At 38.1% G+C, this 19,770-nt stretch overlaps 1 protein-coding gene across 2 annotated transcripts; it reads left to right on the top strand.

The window, feature by feature from the left end:
• The first annotated feature begins 35 nt into the window (after positions 1-35).
• On the top strand, positions 36-15,689 carry ELOC (elongin C). Of its 2 annotated transcripts, XM_052786922.1 has the most exons (5): positions 110-162; positions 622-691; positions 7,954-8,015; positions 10,182-10,325; positions 13,050-15,689. In XM_052786922.1, the coding sequence occupies exons 3-5, from the start codon at positions 8,012-8,014 to the stop codon at positions 13,238-13,240; spliced, it is 339 nt and encodes a 112-aa protein (XP_052642882.1). In that variant the 5' UTR covers positions 110-162; positions 622-691; positions 7,954-8,011; the 3' UTR covers positions 13,241-15,689. The 2 variants fall into 2 exon arrangements, with proteins under 2 accessions (XP_052642881.1, XP_052642882.1); XM_052786921.1 differs by lacking the exon at positions 622-691 and having other exon boundaries at positions 36-162.
• The last annotated feature ends 4,081 nt before the right edge of the window (positions 15,690-19,770 follow it).

Raw genomic sequence — 19,770 nt, 5'->3', positions numbered from 1 at the left:
ATGCCGGGAGCCGGGCGCCGCACGCCTTCCAAGGGCGGGCTCGGGAAGAGGCGCTCGCCCCGGGCCGGAAGTGACCTGTGACCCTGCCGGAAGTTCTTGGGAGGCAGCTGGCCCGACACCGCGGGGGCCCTGCGAGCGGGGCGGAGGGAGCGGCGCCGACGAGTGAGTGGCCGCGTGGGCGGCGGGGGCCCTGTCGCCGTCCGGGGGGGAGGGGGCGAGGCGGGCGGAAAACGGGGAAGGGGGAGCCGCCGGGGCCTGCCCCTCGGAGGGGAGCGGGCCTCGCCCTCCGCGCCGCACTTGCCCCGCGCCCCGAGGCGGCGGGGCTGTGGGGGGGAAGCTGGACGGGAGCCGGGCCGCGGAGCGGAGAGGTTTGGGGCAGTCGGGGGAGCGCGGGGGGCCGTTGGGGGTGTGTGGAGGGGTGCGGTGCCAGGTCGGGGTTCTCCCCTCCCACCGCGGGACGGTGGCGAAGGGCGCGTTTCTCTCCTCTGCGTGCGGGAGTGAAGCCGTCTCCTTGAAATCCAGGCGCCGCCGGGAAAGGGGCTTTCCGGCACGGTGTTTTAATTAAATATCGCTCTTAAACTTTTTCCGCCACAAATGACGTCCACCCTCTTCCCACGCCAGGCCCTAGAGAGAGGGGAAAAACTAAGGCCGAAAGAATTTAGGATGCACCCCCAGGGGTTGTTATACCAAGGTGAGAAGTGCTGGTTAAAGTGCTTTAGCTGTAGTGGTCGACGAGTATAAGGGAAGCAAGGTTGACGGAAAAGGGTGATACGCTGACATGTAGTAAGACAAATAAGCTTTTGAGTACCATGTGTTTCTCAGCGGGAGATTCTGCTTTAATATAAGGGAACCTGAGCACTGGTGAGTTATTGATGGCTTCACATAGATGCATGAAAAGGTGATGGTGGTGCTAGCGGTTAACTTTGATGACCAGTTTAATCTTACACCATGCAATACTATGTGCAGGAGCTTTATTAAAGATGGTTAGTACTGTAGATTGTGAGTTAAGCCTTGCGCTGTAGGAAGGCTTAGGTGGTCATAGGCCATTTGTTTACTTGGGTTTGCTGAAGATCACTTGCAAAAGTTCAATTTGGAAGCAAGCTAGAAAAACATAGGTAAAGAGAGAGGTAAGAGACTTAGGATAAGAACCACTTTGTGCACTTATTTCTGAATAATTCCTTACGTGCTTCAATTTCCTCCTTTTGCTATCCTAAGGACAAAAAAATATTGTCGGGAGAGAAATAATGTTTAGCAACTAAAGAGTTACTTAGAAAGGGAGTAAGTGTCAATTAGTTTTTCTATAATATATTGGCTACCATCTTTGCACATGTAGCACACATCTTATACTTTGAGATCAGCCTTTTAATGTGCTTAAGTTATGTCAATAAAATCTTCGCTAACATTTCCCATTAACATTGGGAACTTCAAGATAATCTTTAGAAACTTTCAGCATTTAATATTTTTTTTCTTGTTGTATCAGAAAAAAGTCATTTGAGATTTCTTTTTTTATATTAGAATGGGTGATGAACAGATTTAGGTAGTTTCATGTAGTCTTAATGTGAAGACTTAGTGTTGGTGTGGTGAGGAGATCCAGTTGATTCTCTGAGGTACCTTCTTCTGTCTCCCAACCTCATAGTTCTTTTTCTGATACATTTGTGTTCATGCTCCTGTCCCTTATGCTTTGTGTGGGGATAGATAAATATCTTTTGAAAGTATACTTAGCTTCAGATGTTTTGCTGTGTTTTTGCAATTCGCGGTGTATATTACAAGAAACCCTTAAGCTTTGTCATAAAAGTATGGGTTTTGCCAGATTAAAACAAAGGAATTTTGATGTATTTTGACAAGTTTTCTTGCACCTAGAAAGGTTCAGAATTTAATTATCTTCATTATAAGCTAGTTTGCATAACAGCAGTTTTTGATGAATGCTTATAAGGAGAGGGCAGAAATCTGTCCCCTATAAAATTTTGGAATATGCTAGCAGCTTTTTTCCCCTAATAGCAAGAGGTGTATAGTACAGGCATTTTATTGTATGTTAGGAAGAAAACAGTAATACCCCCCTGCCCGCCCCCCCCACCCCTCCCCCACCCCCGCCTTTTTTTTTTTCTTAAAACTTTCTTGGGAATTACCAAAAAGGAAAATTTCCTTAGATAGAAACATCTTAATGTGAGATCTTTGATACTCCACACAGTATCCTACCTCATCTCCTGTTTATCTTGACTAGCACTCACCTATGGTACACCTTTCTGTCACACTTCAGTGTGCCCCTGAATGTTTGAATTTTAGTGCCTGTGAGTGTGTAATAGTGAATCACCTGATTTGGAAATCACACTGTACCAGTTTGCCCTCATGGGTTTTTTTTCTAAATATGCTTCAATCCTTATTTACATTAATTATTTTTTGATGCGTACTGAACAATGAATACTAAACTGAAGAGTGGTATTTTTAAACAAGTTACCGTATAGGATCAAGAATAGGACTAGAATTTAGGATTGAACAGTAGCAGGCTACTGTTTTAGCACACAGCAGCCTTTGTTTACTGATGAACTCTTACTAGTACATAAATGAGACCCAGAAGATGCCATGTTTGGCTTCAAAACTAACCTAGGAATTGTGAAGGCATTTGTGAAGGTTATTAGACCCACATTTTCCAAAAATTGATAGTGTAGAGTATGGAAATGTCACCAGCTGAAGTATACAAAAGCTGTGTGTGCATTGCGCAGCTAACAAGTTGGAAGCCATTTGAGTTTCCTTAGGCCAGAATCTGAGTTTTTAAAGAGTTTTCTGTGGGATCAAAGAATCTGAGTGCCTGAAGTGTTTGCATAGATTTAATTTTCTTGTGCTAACCAGAATAAAGCAATGGGGTTCTGGAATCTGTACAGTGGTTGCATGTGTTCAGCTAAATTAGCATTATGTCCTTCAAGTCTATTGTGGTCTCATCGACACACAAGATATACAAGGAAATTATATTCTGGAAATTCTGGGAAGCTTGGGAGATGAGCACGCAGCTTTGGGAGTAAGGTGGGAAGGTCATGGACGTGCTTCATTTTTTTTCTCACATTTGATGCTGAAGAAAAGCAGGAAAGAGATCAAACTAAACTCACGATACCATAGCATTTCTTCTTAGAGTTGTAAGGAGGAGAGCAAGATGTTTATGCTAACAAGAACACTTGCCTTGTGTGGGTTAATTACCGTGTTTTATGATACTTTGCTATATTCTACCTCATAGGCGTAAATATTCTAGCAACTTGTGAAAACTTTCAGTTCTCTAATATCTAATGAGAATTTTATGTTTTCTGCAGCAAGTGCTTCCTTTTTAGACTGGTTGGAAAGTTTCTGTACCAAATACTCTGGTTTTCGTTGTATTGTATTCTCCCTCATCGATTTTTTTATATAATCTTTCTCTTAACTAATGCAGGGTTGGCTTTTTTTTTTTTTTTTTTTAAGGAGGCAAGGCAGGAGAACAATAATACCTAATATGTGTGCTTTTCTGAGATTAAAGGCGGGGAGCTGAGCTACCTAATTGGTAATGCCACATAAGCTTCTTCAAGGGGAAATGAAATCAGGAATGTACTTCAACAAAAATTAGTGGTTCCTTGCAGGAGTCTGAAATACTCAGGTCAGAAATACATAATAAATAGTTGACTGAAAAAATAGGCTATGACTTGCACAAGATCATGTTAATACTGTCTCAGATAATTTGAGTGTATTTGTTGGGAAGAAGATGCTTTTCACAAAATAATAATTTTGAGCTGCACTATGTTCTAATCTTCATGAAGTGTCATGACACACCGAACATTTCTTGATCCAGAAGAGGAACCAATAGATGCTAACAGGTTATCATTGCTTTTTTTAGGTTTTTCAAGTTGCCCAGGTTTCTTGTTTTTCTTTCCTTCTCTCCTCTTCTGTTGCATTGACTCTGTGATTTTTCTGTGCTCTTTGCTGTCCATATTTTGTCAGGAGTAAATCTATACTTGTAATAGTATTCATGATTATCTCTTTAGATTTTCTTTTTCTGAAGTGACACATTGTTATATCAGAATAGAAACTGAGTGAAACCAAACTGTATCCCTTGCTTACATGTTGAATGCATCATATAATGGAATGTATGACGTCTTTTTCTTAAGAGCAGGTAGGATTTCTGCATCTTTTACTTTTGGCAGTAGAATGTTAGTTTTGTTCTATATTTGGAACCAAACTTAGATTCTGGAATAGCAGTATAAATTTTATTCTTTTTTTAGTTTATGTTCATTTGTTAGACTTAAACTGAGGAATAATGTTGGCATACTTCTCCCTCTTTGATGTTTATTCTTTTAATGAATTGTTATATTTATCTTCATTCCAGTTTTATTTTGGTAAGCTGACTAAGCAAGACTAATACACACAGTTGTATCAGTAGCTCCATTCTGTAGTTCTTGTAATTAGAACTTCTTTTTCTTGAAAACAGGAATTCAGAATTGTGTGTGGTATTCCTGACAAGTTGTTGCTCGTGTGCAACAATGTTCATATTTCCCTATCTCTATAGCAAAGAAATCCTTGATGTGCATTTGCCTCTTCCTCCCCACCCCCACCCCTTTTTCTCCCCTATAGAGCTGCATCAGTTCATAGTTGACCACAGAATGACTATACTCCCAAATAACAAGCCCTGACTACATGTAAGAAGCTTGTATCAGTCCCTACGTGCAGGAATCTTGCATTTCATATGATTTCATTTCATGTGGCTTCTAGTATGCCATTTTTCAAGACCAGTCACTTGTGTGAGAGATACTCTGTTCCCCTTCTGTTGCAGTGCTTTCCGCTTCTGTCTTATCTAAATCTACCTATACTTTTCTGGCAGCTTTGTTAAAAAAACCAACCAAACAAACAAAAAAAAAACAACAAAAAGTTCAATATAATTTTTGGAGGAACTAGTAGTTTTTTCCTAGTCCAATTGTTCCATGTTTGCACCATCATACTGTATCTTTGTAGAAAGTTTCTTTCTCATTTTAAGATTACCCTCTTAGCACATTTATTTAACCTCAGATGATTCACTGAGTCCAGATGAATCTTGTTTGAGTTTCCTTTTTTCAAGGAAACGACTGATTCATTTTTTAGGTGTTGGATTAGTCCAGTATGTCCTAAATCTGCTAACGCTTACTGCATTTTTATCCTGTTTTCCTTTTAGTACAATTGAATTCAGACCACTAAGCCTGATAATTTTTTTTCTTCTTTAAGTGTTAATTACAGTATTTTTTTTTCCTCTCTAATCACATGGTAGCATACTTAATTTGATTTTATTAAAGTGCTCATTGCAATTTTTTGGGACAGCTCTAATATAATATAATGTAGACATTTTTTCAGCTCCCCAGCTTCAATATATTAGCCTCCTCAAGTTATGCTCTTACCTTGCAAGGTGTCAATATATTTGCATTCCCACTAGGTAGCCTGTCTTTATTCCTGTATTTAGTGGCATTATTTGTATTGGAAGCTAAGGCACATTTTATCATCAACAGTACCTCCACAAAATGGTATCACTTCTGTGTTTTTTTTAATCATTATAAGTGGTTTCACTACTCTTTTGGAATGTAGGGAAGGGTTTTGTGGCTAGAGAAAGAGGTAGCACAAGTGATTCTCTTTTGCGGAGTAGAAGTAATAATGCAAGGTATCCCTTCAGTTCCTGAGCAACAGATACTGTCCAATAAGATGCTTGATTTCCATTTACAAACCCCATTGAAATAGGGTGAAAGATCCCATCAGTTTTGTGCTGCAACTATTCCAGCACCCAAATGTAATTTCCTTGGATGAGTTCCTGGAACTAGTGAAAATGGTGAAAGCATTTAACACTCGATATTAAGGTATCTCTATGACAGTGTACACAAATTAACTCTCAAAGGGCATTCTTGAATATGCCTTATATTCAGGTACTTATCACCTGCAAGAGTACAGATGAAGATGTTCCTTATACCAGTTGGGAAGGAAAATATTTTGTAAGATATTTTTGTAAAGTCAGGATAATTTTCAAAGATGACAGCAGTCTAAGTGGAGGATGCTTTTTGCTCAGTTCTCCACAGACAACTAAAAACTATTGGTTATGCATGTGTAGTTTGATTAGGTGTACGTAACAGTGCCTTCTTGTGAAAGCTTGAGGAAACATTCAGACTAATTCATAATTGTAGTTATGAAAAAAGGGAGATGGATCAAATCAGCACCAAAGTGCTATTGAGAAGTGAAGCTATTGGCAATAGCGAAGAGCTGCATCTTCTGAAGAGATGCAGAGATCTCTGTAAAACTTCCTCCAAATCTTGCAGCTCCCTCCTCAACATGCTTATGTTTTTTGCTAAGCTTTTACCAGAAACATAGGAGGGAGGGGATGGGGGAAGTGGTCTCTAGTCTGTTTTTTCACACCTTCGCCTCTGGGGTCCTTCTCTAGTGCATAACCATGGTTCATGCCTCTGCTGTTGCTCACTGCTTTGCGAGGCAACAACATGGTTTGTCAGAATTCTTAACAGTCTCTTTGCTGCCCCTGACCCTGGATATCGGCTGGGAAACCACCCAGAATCACTGGTGCTGTTTTCCTAAGCCTGTGGGCATACAGCAGTAGTTCATTGATTTGTACTGGGTTAATGTTTGGAGAGTAGCTGTTGACGTGAAAGGAATTTCAGAACAGCAGGTGGGTGGTTGGAATTTCTCTTCCGAAGTTTTCTTTCCCACAGCAGAGATGCGGTTCAGTGTAAAGAAATATATTTTGTATCTGAACGTACTGGATTTGTTTTGCAAATAAGTGCTTCCATTTCTCTTAACTCTTCTGATTCATTTACATGGTGAAATATGTATGCGGCAAGCTGGATGTCAATTTATAAGCTATGGAAGCTCCTGGTTAACTTACTATGTGAATACCTACATTAAATGTCTGAAGTAGATTATCTAGGTGACATTGGTGGCTGTTATCAGGACCTGTCAATCTTCTGGGAAGGACAGGTTGGAGGCCAGGTATTTAGTGCACAGTCATTAGACTGATCCCCGAGTCTTCTCTTCTCCAGCATAAACAGCGCCAGTTCTGTCAGCCTTTCCTCATATGACAGGTGCTCCAATCCCTCGGTCATCTTTGTGGCCCTTTGCAGGACTCAATTCAGTCTGGCATGTACTGGGGAGACCAGAGCTGGACCCAGCGCTCCAGATGTGTCCCACTAGTGCTGAGTGGAGGGGTGGGATCACCTGCCTCAACCTGCTGGCAACACTCCTCCTAATACAGTCCAGGGTGCTGTCGGCTGCCGTTGCTGCAAGGGCATGTTGCTACCTCATGTTCAACTTGGTGTCCACCAGCATCCCCAGGTCTCTTTCTGCAAAGCTGCTTTCCAGCTGGTTGGCCTCCAGCCAGTACTGGTGCCTGGGGTAATTCTTCCCAAGGTGCAGGGGTTTATATTTCCCTTTGATGAACTTCACAGGTTTCCTGTTGGCCCCTTTCTCCAGCTTGTCAAGGTCCCTCTGAATGGCAGGACAACCGCTCCTCTATTCACAGCATAGTGAACTGTTCTCTGACTTTTTTTTTTTTTTTTTTTTTTTTTCCCCTGTAGACAAGCTGTTCAGTCTCCTAAGTGCCTTATGCAGTGTGGCAAAGCTTGCTTTCTTTACCTCCTCGATACCATTATATGGATGGTGTCCGTAGTGATAAAAATCATAAGGCTCTTGAAATAACTCTGGCTTTATAGTCAAGGGTCTTTAAAAAGTTTAGGGGAACGCCTTCTTTACAAAGTAAGATAAAATTTAGAGATTCTTGAATATGGTAGGGATCTCTGGGCAGCAAAGATAAGTTTCAAAATGTAATGTTTTCAAAATGTAATGCTCATCAACATTGCATGCTGTGTGTCATCATATTCTTTTCTGAAGAGTGTTTATGATAACATAAAGGCTTGTAACTAAAGCTGACTTAAGAAATTGTACTACTGACTGAAAATATTGCCACTTGTGTTTTTTCAGACGCTCCTATTGCAAAAGCTGCTGTTGAAAAGAAACAATTTTTTTTTATAAGAAGAGAATGGGTAAGTTCATCATCTTAGAGGGGTTTTTTTGTTTCCTATAATGTAGGAATAATGCTTATTCCTATAAGCATTTTCTCTCTTACATCAGTAGAGGGTGGATTGTAAGACTTTAAACGTTGATCTTGTCACTGTTTTTCCTGTAGCCTCAAAAATTAATGGAACTTCCTACAAATGTTTTCTAGGAGAATATTCTCAAGTGACTGTTCATTTGTCAAAAGACTTGTTCAGAGTGCATCTATCTAACAATTTCAGTTGCTTAATATCCATAGTGTTGAAAATGTACATGCTAAAATAGGATGCCTTTAGACTTTTATAGCACTAAACTTTTAGGTAGTGGACAAGAAAATTTCACTATGTACTGTTTTAAATATTTGTTTGTTTGTTAACTAAAGCCAGCCTGTTGAATTCTGGCTAAGAGATCATAATAAGGACTGATTTCTGATAAATTATATTGTGTGTGTGATCTGACTAAATGTCTGAAACTGTTGTATCTGCCTCTACAAAAGACTGGTTAATGAAACATGATTGTACAGATTCTGGTTTTATCTATACTTTTTCTGAATGTATTTTAGGATGTTTGGCACTGGCAGTACTTTACTAAAATTGGCACTAACTCTACGGTAATTCAGTTTTAACTTCAAATTCACAAAGGAACTTAATTGATTGGGGGAATGTTGTATTTGCTATAACAGTAGATACAATGCAAGGTACTTATATAATTAATATAATTTCTATTTTTTGTTTTGTCAGAAGGAGAAACAACACTAACAATGAAATGTCAAGTTTGTAGTCTATATCTGTTTTATCTTCCATACTTCTGCATGGGATCATGAAATACTGTCGGTATATTACTTTTCTAGAAGTGTACAGATCTCTTCTCTTATACTTTTCCAAGCTGGAAGAACTTCCAGGACTTTCATTTTTAACTTTCTGTCAAGATAAATACCTTTCTGAAAATCAAATTTTATGTGCAGTGTCAAATTCAAGTAGTTTTTAATGGAATTCTAGCAATACTTGCTATATTAGTCCCTTAGAAAATACAGTATTTGAAGGAAGGCATTAACTTTCCAGTTTGAATTTGATAGGAATTGTATTTTTAGTGGGGTGGGAGTTTTTTTTACACTCATCTTTTAAAAAATATTTTAATATTACTGCAGTCTTTATTATTTAAGAGTTTACAGGAACATATAAAGACCAACTACAGAGACAGTCTCCTTAGTGTGATGGTGTCCTATAGTGCTAAGCATCATACGGGCACAAAGTAGTCAGTGGTTCCTACCCCAGAGAGCGTGCTGCCTAAATAGACGAGACAGGTGCAAGATGCAGAAACTGTTAAGACTGCACAGAGTGAACAGTGCAATGATGGCAACAGTAATGTTGTTTCAACTTCAAAGATAGCGCTGTTAGGAGAGAATAAATGAATGAACAAAAAGGGAAGGGGGATAAGGGCTTCTAGAGAAACAAAGTAGAGAGCAGGTATATAGTGAGACAAAAGGGAGAAGGGAAACAGAAAACACACAGCCAGAACTGCTGCGGGGAGAATTTCCAAATTTCCTTGATTTTGGTGCTTTTGCACTTTCCCTGTTCTCCACCAAAGGTCACAACACGGGTCTGCACTAACGCTGTATGGTTCTGGGTCTGGCTGGGCAGTGAGGGACAATGAATCTTACTTCATGTCATTTCTTCAGTACAGGACTACTGACTGCTTTTATTCTTAACTGTGCTTCAAAAAGCGCTTTTTTCCTTTCAGTCTGTATTTTTAAATATTAGATATGCATTTAGGTAACTTTTAGGAAGTACAGGTATGATAAACATGGCAATAGCCTTATGGAGGGAAGCTGTAGCATGTTCAATTCACTTGAGAATGTCTAAAGGAAAATTTCTTCCCTACGTAGATTTTAGAAATCATGTCAGAATTTAGTGATGAAGAAATGAGAGAGAAGAGATGTTAATTAAAAAAATCCTACTTTGCAAAACCTCTTACTTTAAAACAGGTTGCTGAGCACTTCAGAGAAGTCATCTTCAAATATGCAAAATGCTTCTGTCATTTCTGGTTGTATTGGGTTCTTCGGTCTGCAAACGTAGTCATAGAAAAGACTGCAGCTTGCATTCTTAGTGGTGTTAATCAGTCGTGTTCTGAAATTGTTAATCTGTTTTCCATTATAGATGGAGAAGAGAAAACATACGGTGGGTGTGAGGGCCCAGACGCTATGTATGTGAAGTTAATATCCTCCGACGGCCATGAGTTCATTGTAAAAAGAGAGCATGCATTAACATCAGGAACAATAAAAGCTATGTTGAGTGGACCAGGTAGGTACAAAAGTTTTAGTACCTTCACATCCTTTGTTTTCACTTTTGGACAGTTTGAATTTATATTGTTCAATGAGTGAAAGTTGGAATAAATGATAACTTTTCCAGATCCCGCCTAGTTCCTGTTTCCGGTGGAACAGTCCACTTCTGTAGGGTATTGTGCTACCAGACATATAATTGGACTCTGTCCGCTTTTGGACAGTTAGCGATCTTACAGTGTCATTACTACTCATTTCCCATGGTGTGAGAACTTGAGGGTATTACATGAAATGTGTAGCTGTCAAGTTCAAAACAAACAAGAGTTAGTAGTTCTTCATTACCACCTTCATGGTGGAACTTTTAGTATTCTGTACTGGGTCTGGCTGGCATGGAGTTAATTTTCTTCATAGCAGGGCATATGGTTCTGTGTTTTAGATTTGTGACAACAACAATGCTGCTAACACACCAATGTTTTAGCTATTGCTGAACAGTGTTTGCACAGTGTCCAGGCCTTCTTTGTTTCTCAGTCTTCCCCCCAGCCAGTGAATAGACAGGGGGCTGTGCGAGAGGTTGGGAGGGAATACAACCAGGCAGATGACCCAAACTAACCACAGAGATATTGCATGCCATATAGCATCATGCTCAGAAGTAAAAAGGGAGAGGAGGGGGTTAAGGAGGTCAGCCATCTTTTGCTTGGGAGCTGGCTGGGCATCAGTCTATCCATGGGAGGTGGTGAGTGATTACCTTTGCATCGCTTGTTTTGTTTCCTTTCTCTCCTTCCACTTGTCTTTCGCTTATTAAACAATTTTTTTATCTCAACTCATGAGTTTTTCTAGCTTTTACTCTTCCTTTCCTTTTCCCTTGTCTGCTGCAGGAGGAAGTGAGCAAATGGCTGTGTGGTGCTTAGCCGCCTACTGGGGCTTAGGCCACAACATGTTCACAAGATCCTGTGGCAAGGAGTTCCTGAGCTTAATGACAAAAGTTAGCTTAAGTTTGATAGGAGGGTAGATAAACTTACAGAAGGGGAGGACCTCACATGTTACTGAATATATGAGACTACTTCTGGTTTAAGAAGTGTCTGAACTAATTCTTGAAGACCGAAAGGGTGGAGGAGAGAACAGGGAGAAGTTAACACCTGTGCTTTTCTTCTTCTGTACCGTCATCCCGTACGTTTACCTTTGGCCACTTGAGTGGTGGGCAGTAGGCTACATGGAGCTCTGGTCTGAATATGGTCATTGTATATTCTCTTTCAGATTCTGGTGAGGGAGATTACTGGAGAGACCTATTTGCTTAGTATTTTTTTAAATTACCTAGTAATAGTTGGGCACACTGAGCAATTAAAATTCTCAGCTTAATGTTCCATTAAATGTCATTGTAATGGTTGCATTTGAAAATATGTAGCAGGTCTGTTGTGTCTGATCCACTCCATGTCAGCCTCCCAGACATGTAAAAGGAAGAGTAGTTACAAGACCTGCTCTGAATTTGTTCCATAAACAATGTGAAGGAATAAAAGGCGAAGTAGCCTGCTTAGAGGGCTAGAAAAGTGACTCTGTAAAGCAGTCAGCATTCAAGAATATTTTGTATAAAAACCAGCAAGATAAATGGGTTCACACGGAAAAGTACTTTTCCTGTCTAGTTCAGTAGGTCATAATTTCACTGATGTGTAAGTGTTCTCTATTTCAGTACTATGACATTGCCAATATGCTAACATTTCTTCTGTTGCTTCCTACTCTTCATGTGCTAGAATTCAAGCCGGATTGGCTTCAGTGTGTGCAGCTATTTCTACACAAATATGTGTAGACATTAGTAAATAGCTCTGCTTTGTAGTTAGGGGATTCCTATAGAAATAGCAGGAACCAAACACTGCTGGGTCTCCCATAAATGTAGAGCACACGTTAGTGTTTTTTGTATTGTTTTTCAGCTTAACGAGTTGAAAGACCAGAGAGATGAGGAAAAGAGGGACAGAGACAACAGTAGAAAGGCTGTAGGACTAACCACATGATGACTTCATATCGTCCAAGTTTCATGCTTATAGGCACTATAGAAAGCTAATTTTGAATGTACTTGTGTTTTGATATGTGAGCTTTGGATAAATTCTTCAATGTCGAATAGGGATAAACTCGTACTGTATGTAACCTTACCTCCAGAACAACTACGATTTCCCTGTCCTTCCTGCCTGCCTGTTTTCACAGGTTATCAAGTTAGTGTGTCTTTGAGGTTTTGACCCTCTGTCAAATCTGCCTGAAACTGAGAAATTCAAAGCTAGTGGGATCACAGAAGGGACTACTGATAAGCGTGTATATGCAGATATGGAACATCTATAAACCATTTTTTTTCTTGGATAAGATAGCTAGAAATTTGGATTGATACCCTTATTTTTTTTTTTTTTAATGTTGTTACTGTGACCTTTAGAGTTGAGCACACTACAGTTTTAGAGCACCTATCAAGCAAGGATCAGAATTAAACCTAAATTTCTGGTGTAGTTGTTCAGAATATTATTAAAAAGCTGCAGCCAAAATAAACAATTTGTAATGCAGGGGATCTTAATATTCTTGAGGATTGTGAATGTGGCACATCCTGCTTTACACCGAAGAATCTAATACCCAGGAATATGGGACTTATGCAAGTCTATTTAGAATGTGTTGTATTAGTATGGTAAAGCATTTAATTTTGCAGTGAATTGAGATTCTGACTTTTGGTTTGGTGTTTTGTTTTGGTTTTACTTTGTTTTGTTTTTTTCTACAGGACAGTTTGCAGAAAATGAAACAAATGAGGTGAATTTTAGAGAGATCCCATCCCATGTCCTATCCAAAGTATGCATGTATTTCACCTACAAGGTCCGCTATACTAACAGCTCTACGGAGATTCCTGAATTCCCAATTGCACCTGAAATTGCACTGGAACTTCTGATGGCTGCAAACTTCCTAGATTGTTAAATAAAATAAATTATAATAAAAAATGTAAAACTTTTTTCAGTATTTAATACATGTAGTTCAGTTAGTAACTTTTTTTCAGATAGCATGTTGCGTGTGTGCTGTTGAGAACTGTAAAGTTCACTGCAGAGGCAATTGCCTTCAGTCCTTTTGCATATAGCAATCATTCAGTTGAAGTTTGTTTTGCTGCTTACACAAATAAGGACCTTTTCACAAACTGAGACAAATAAACAAATATGCCAATTAGTAGATGGCTATGCCTTATCCTTTAGGTGTGGTAGAACTTTCTTTTAATACAATGACCATAGAAAATACTGGAGTTTAGTCTAATGCTCTTTAAAAGTAATTATAGTTAAATACGAGTAGCTGTTTCTAACTTTCTCCTATTGTTAAAGTTTCTAAACATCTGAACTTAATCTCCTTTGTAAGATAGCTGTCCTTTAGCATAGTTATACTAACTAGATTATAAGTGTCCTCCCAAAGGTTTGTATATTGATAGCGATACTCCATTTAGGTTGAAAGTGGAGTATGTAGGAGAATGCTTAAGGCTTTTAATTTAAATCATAGTATAGATGTGTGTAAAGGTGTACTTGATACATTTTTCTTTTAGAACCTAAATTTTCCCCATTAGTAATTACAAATATTTAAGTCACTTGTCTCTACAGTAAGACTGTGATCCTACTGACAGTGGCTTTTAAGGGGAAAAATAACTGTTAAAATCTGTGTATATTATCTTCTGTATAACATATAAGGTTATTCTTAATGTACTGTCACTTGACCTGATATGGATTTTATATGGTTTATATGGTTTCAGTTATGGTTTATTTCCATTGTTGTGATTTGGTTATGTAAAGTCCATATTTAATCTCTAGAGTAGTAGTCATTTCAATTTTGTAACATAGGAACTGAAAAGATAGCAGTTATCCTATCTTTTACCTCTTCCTCGACCTCTCCCTTGTATCCACAGAAAAAGACCCTGAAATGTGGAGGTCTCTTACATTTGAAGGAAAGGGCATTAAGCAGATGTTTAAGGAGCTGTTTTATAAATTTCATAGGTATTTCCAATGTTTTTACAAATATTTTAGGTGAAAAGGATTGGCAAGCCACTGACATAATACTAGAGTGGAACACATCATCTCTTGGTAGTTCCTGATGGTAGTTGCCTATACTAACAGTTCTTTGTTCAAAACAAGTTTCCATAAAGAAAAAAAAAATTAAACTTGGGACAAGAAGTTGCTTTTTGTTCAGCTGCAGCCTGAAGAACCCTTCTGCCAAAATAATCTGTAAATGAGAATAAATCTAATACATCATAAAAATGATGCAAGAACAATGGAGTTAGCATTTCCATCAGCTGCCACTGCTTCAGCTTTGTTTTGATCAAGAAGTGGTTGTGGTCTTTTATGGAAGAATCCCACTGACAGATGGTGGGACCTCTTTATTGATGTATTAACTCATGGTGAATTTAGAGGACTGAAACTCTCCTCTAAACCTGTTTGTCAACGTAAATACAACTTTGAAGAGATTTTTCTGGAAAAAAACTAGTAACTTACATAGACTATGCAGTCTGCCCATGGAGGAGTTCAGTTCTGACTAATGAAATTTTACTCTGGGCTTGAACAACGCTTGATAGACAAGCTGACATTTGTCAATGTGTTGATAGATTAGCTGACGTTTATTCACATCATGTACTTTGGCACAATTTATTGTGTTTAAAGTGGGGATGTTTATGACTAGATTGGTTTTCCATGATAAAGCTGAAGTGCATTGCAAGGCGATTGTCTGAAATCCTATGTTTAAGCACTCTGGTCAGTGCTGTTAGTAACTCATTTTCAAGAGCACTAAAAAGATAAACCAGAGATACCCTGTTATGCTGCTTTTGTTAGAGCCACTAGGAATACCCTAAAAGGTCAAGGAATACCGACGTGGATACTTTAGTCCCAACTACATTTCAGTCTGAGCAAGTCTTAAGTTCTTTGGCCATTTTTAATAGTCTTGAGGTTCACGACTTGAATTTAAAAATTATTTAGTTTAAAATGGAAGTAAAAAGGATGTCTTTTTTTTAAAGTGTTTTTTTCTTTTTTTTTTCCTCCCTTTTTAAGCATTCCAAAACAATCTCCTGTTAAAATACATTGCATTTTATGATTCCATACTTCAGCAGCAAGGTAAAATAGCTGGTTTAGTTCTGAATAATAATTTCGTTGTTTTTCTTTCAGCTTAATGTATCATAAAGTAGCTTTGAACACTCAGGAAATGCAGTAGTGTCCTAAAGCACACTATTTGCAAAACCACCGGCTGTTAAAACTAACGTGCAGATTTCTAAGGGGGAGGGGGGCAGAGGGAATTAGTGCAATTTCCGTGATAGTGACATGGGTATGCTATTATCAGACGATTGGAAACTTACCACGCTTAACCCCTGAGTTCTAAATAAATTTCAAAACTGAAAATTTTTAAACCTGTGTTTCTCTTGATTTATGACTTCTCAGAGCAAGTATTCATATCTAGAATCATAATTTTCATGGCTATGTGGTGAGCAAATTGCTAATATAATTAGTATTTGGGTAATAGGTTGTGAAACTGCATGTATAAAATTAAAGCGTTTTTTTCGTAGTTCTGAAGAGTTTCATAGATTTAAAGCATTTAGATATCTTTGTGCTCCTCTGAATTACAAGTATGCACAATTCTCAGTAACAACCAAGTACTAAAAAAGGATGGAATTCCTGAACAGCCTTGAAGAGGATATTTTGAAGACTTCAGGTGTCCCATAATACTCCTTTTTACTTAGTAAGCTAGTCCTGTATCTTGATGGTTCAAATTGATGAACCATTGATTTAGCCACAAAAACTTCCAGATTCTTTACTAACTGTAAGTAATGAGAAAAGTCCTGCTGGGTTATGGTTTTTCATCATTTCAGTATGTATAAGCTGCTGAAGAAGCTGCTGATGGTCTCCAACATGAAATGGTCTGTGCATCTGGAATGATCAGAACTCCGTTCCACAAGACATGAAATTCCTTTTTGGTTTTGAGGTTGAAGAAAGGAGGATTCACCATCAAGATTCACCATGCCATTATGTTCAAGAGCTGCAATGAATGCGATGTCTAAAAGGCATTTCTTAATTAACGGTAGTATGTGTGGAAAATTGGTTGCTTCTGTCTGTGTTTTATCACTGTATATTTTACAGCTGTAAGTTGCAGCAGTGGCTGTTTGGTTTTTTTCACCCTTTCTTGTTTTTACTCTTCCCATCGAAAGGGGTTTCCCAACACCTGCCTAAATCTGTTCGTTTATGTGATAGGTAAAGCAAGGAAATTAACAGGGCAGGAAAGTTAACTTTTAAGTCCATATTTTATATGCCTAGTTTTATTTATTTTGTTAAGTCTCAAATGTTGCAGTATAATTTAAGAGAGTAACAACAAAAGCACAATGTTAGTGTGTAGGTACTAAGGAGAAGTAGCAGTTTTCCTAGCTGAAAACTAAGGGTGGAGGCTGTAGTATAAACTTAATTTCAACAGCTGAATAAGAGAAAAATAGCAGGAACTCATTAATTTAAGATTGAGTGGATTTGGAGATTAAACTATTATGCTGTTTTTCAAAGACAGACCAAAGCTTTGCAATTAGCAAAAAAGGCATTAGGTAGTTTTTCCCATGGAAAAAGTTCAACTTTGAAGGATTTTTTGACAAATAATAAACTGGATTGGAGTTGGATTTCTTTTAAATGTACCTTATTAGGTGGCAATTTTATGGGAAGATACTAATGCTGTGAACTCACTGTCTTGCACAACGACTGGAAGAGCTAGAAAAGAGCACATAGTAGATTTTGTGATTATTATCAGCCACCTCTGAAGCTTGTTTGAGTGTCATCACTAGGGCAGCACAGAGAAAAGAATGGTGAGTTTTTATCAGTTCAAGTTTTAACAAGTGTTCTGTGTCATGAAATAAAGCTTTGAGTATGTTACATCTAAAATGTAGGTTGTGGTGCAATCTCTTCTATGGGAGAAAGGTCACTGAGATAAAAAAAAAAAAGAAAAAAAAAAAGACACTTCTCTCTGTCATTGCCATGTTACTGTTTCATGTTTACAGAATACAGGATTTTCCTCTCACGCTGTGTTGGAGGAGAATGAGAGCTGCAAGCTCATGATTGTTCTTAGACAAATGGAGTACTTCAATGTTTTATCCTACTGAACTTACATACTCCAGCAGTTTTTAAGATGTTAATCATGTAATGTTTTGTAGCCCCACTTGTTAAAGGTAGAATTGGAAAATAAAGTTAAAATTGCCTATGTACTGCGTTTTAGATTGGTGAAAGTAACAACTTGAGACTTTTTAGATAAATTAAAATCTTACTGAACAGCGCTGAAGTTGCTGGTTTTCAGGATAGTTTTGTGAGATGAGTTTTTTGGGGAATACAGGTATGGATTAATGCTATTCCTTATTTATTTGTTGCCAATTTCTTTCCTCAACCAGAAGTTACTTTGAAGTTAAATACTGTTAATTCTTTTGATGTTAATTCAAATTTAAAACCACATTTTCAGGTGAGAATTCATAGCTAAGGCTTTTCTTCCCATGAAGAAAACACTACTGGTATCCTATTTGCACTTAATAATAGAAAACCTTTATCTCCAAAATCACCACTACACAAAACCATAAGTAATACATAATTCATGTCTTAGGTTGCTCTAAATTCTTGTTACTCTGTCTAGTAAAACAATGGGATACTTGTTATGCAGGTTAATTCACTCTTACATAAATAGTTTTCAGTTTTGGTTGGTATCACCAAGCCTGAAAAATATCTAGAATCTAAATGCATTTGGCATAAAGGATGTAATTTCTCTTTTTATACAGGGAAACACTTTCCGCGTTTACCATACTAAATTGACATAAAATGTTTTCCAGAAGTGACAGTCCATTTGAGTTAGAATTATTTGTAGCAAACTACTTGTAAACATGTAAATGATGTATCAATATTGCACTAACATTTAACCTGCTTTCAGATTTGTTGTAGAGCACTTAAATAATGAAAAATACTTGACTTGTAAGAAACAACCATGACTTAACAAGAGAACTGTCTGAAAATATTTAGCTGAAATAGTCAAGTAACTGCTCATCCATTGTGTTTTCATAACATACCTCCATTTCATGGTAGTCGTATCCCATATGAAGTCTTGTCTTTCCCAAGGGACATTAAATAAACAAATGCAAACCAAGTGTCATCTTGGGGTACAGGCCTGCAAAATGAAATTCTGGAAGCTCTGTAAGTAGTGTGCAGGGTACGGTGATGGCAGTATGGAGTCTGATGGGCACATATGGAGGATTTGCTTCTTATCCCCCAGGAGCTGTGATAGCTTATTGCACAGTTGTGGAAGTTACCCAAGAAGCCTCTTTTCCAGCAATTTTGTTTTGCTTCTAGACTGGTAAGACCAAACAGCTACTTAATTTCATAAATTCCCTACCAGTATCTTCTCCATTGGTTATGAAGTCAAGAGTCACTTCTGTGTATTTGTAATAAGAAAATCAACTAGGTATTCATATAACTCTTGGGCTTACCTGAGAAGCCTTCAGTTCACAGTCTTCAGAGGTAAAATAAAATTACTAAATGATAATTATATTTGAATCTTACAGGTATTATCACTGAGCAGCGTCTGAACCCTTGTATTCGATAGACGCAGTAATCAACCTGCTCACGTGGGCTCTGCAAATGGATGCTTTTGATGTGGAAGAACTTTTAATAATTACATAACCTCGCACTTTATAATGTATTCATCTATTTGATTATAGGTCCTACACAATCCTCATTATTTTAATTTTTTACAGCTTGTATCTTTATAGGTATTTATCTTCACAGCGTTTAAAAGAGTTAGAGGACTAATGGTGCCAAAAAACATGGCTTGACAATTACTACAAATTGGTAATTATGGCATATTAGTAAAACAGGCAATTCCACTCCTTCCCCTAGCCACATGTCCTCCTTCTTCCCCTGCAGTAATTATAACAACAGTGTGTCCACATAATAAGACAGATTCTTTTTCTGATCTGATGGAAAATTATCTTGGTAGTTTAGTCTTTCTGTGGATAAGCTGAAAGGCACAGATCACCCAGCAGCTGCAAAACTGTCAAATCCTATAAAGAGAAGAAATGGAAGCATATGACATCTGAGAACAATATTACCCTCTTCTGCAGGCACTGCACTTGCAGCAGATCAGGAATAAGGTGAAACTTTTTTCCTTTTGTCCCTTTGAAAGTTCTGGGATGGAAGTGATAATGTGCCTGTTACTGTTCAGCACTAAGATGAAAATGGAATACACCTTTGATGGAAAACCTAGATTATTGCTAAGGAATAAAACAATAAAATCTTAACACCTCAAAGACATCTTGCAGATTTAGGGTATTTTTCATTTTTAGCTATGTATGCAATTTATTTCTTTTATATTCTTGATAGAATCTGGCCTTGGTTTGCTTCTACATCTTTAGATGGCGTCTTCTACAGGTGCATCAAGCTTGTGTTTATCAGATCTCCATTCCACAGACTTTTTAAACTTGG

This window comes from Harpia harpyja, chromosome 5 (assembly GCF_026419915.1).
Source record: "Harpia harpyja isolate bHarHar1 chromosome 5, bHarHar1 primary haplotype, whole genome shotgun sequence".
Taxonomy (NCBI): Eukaryota; Metazoa; Chordata; class Aves; order Accipitriformes; family Accipitridae; genus Harpia; species Harpia harpyja.
This window is presented reverse-complemented; position numbering and strand designations above follow the sequence as displayed.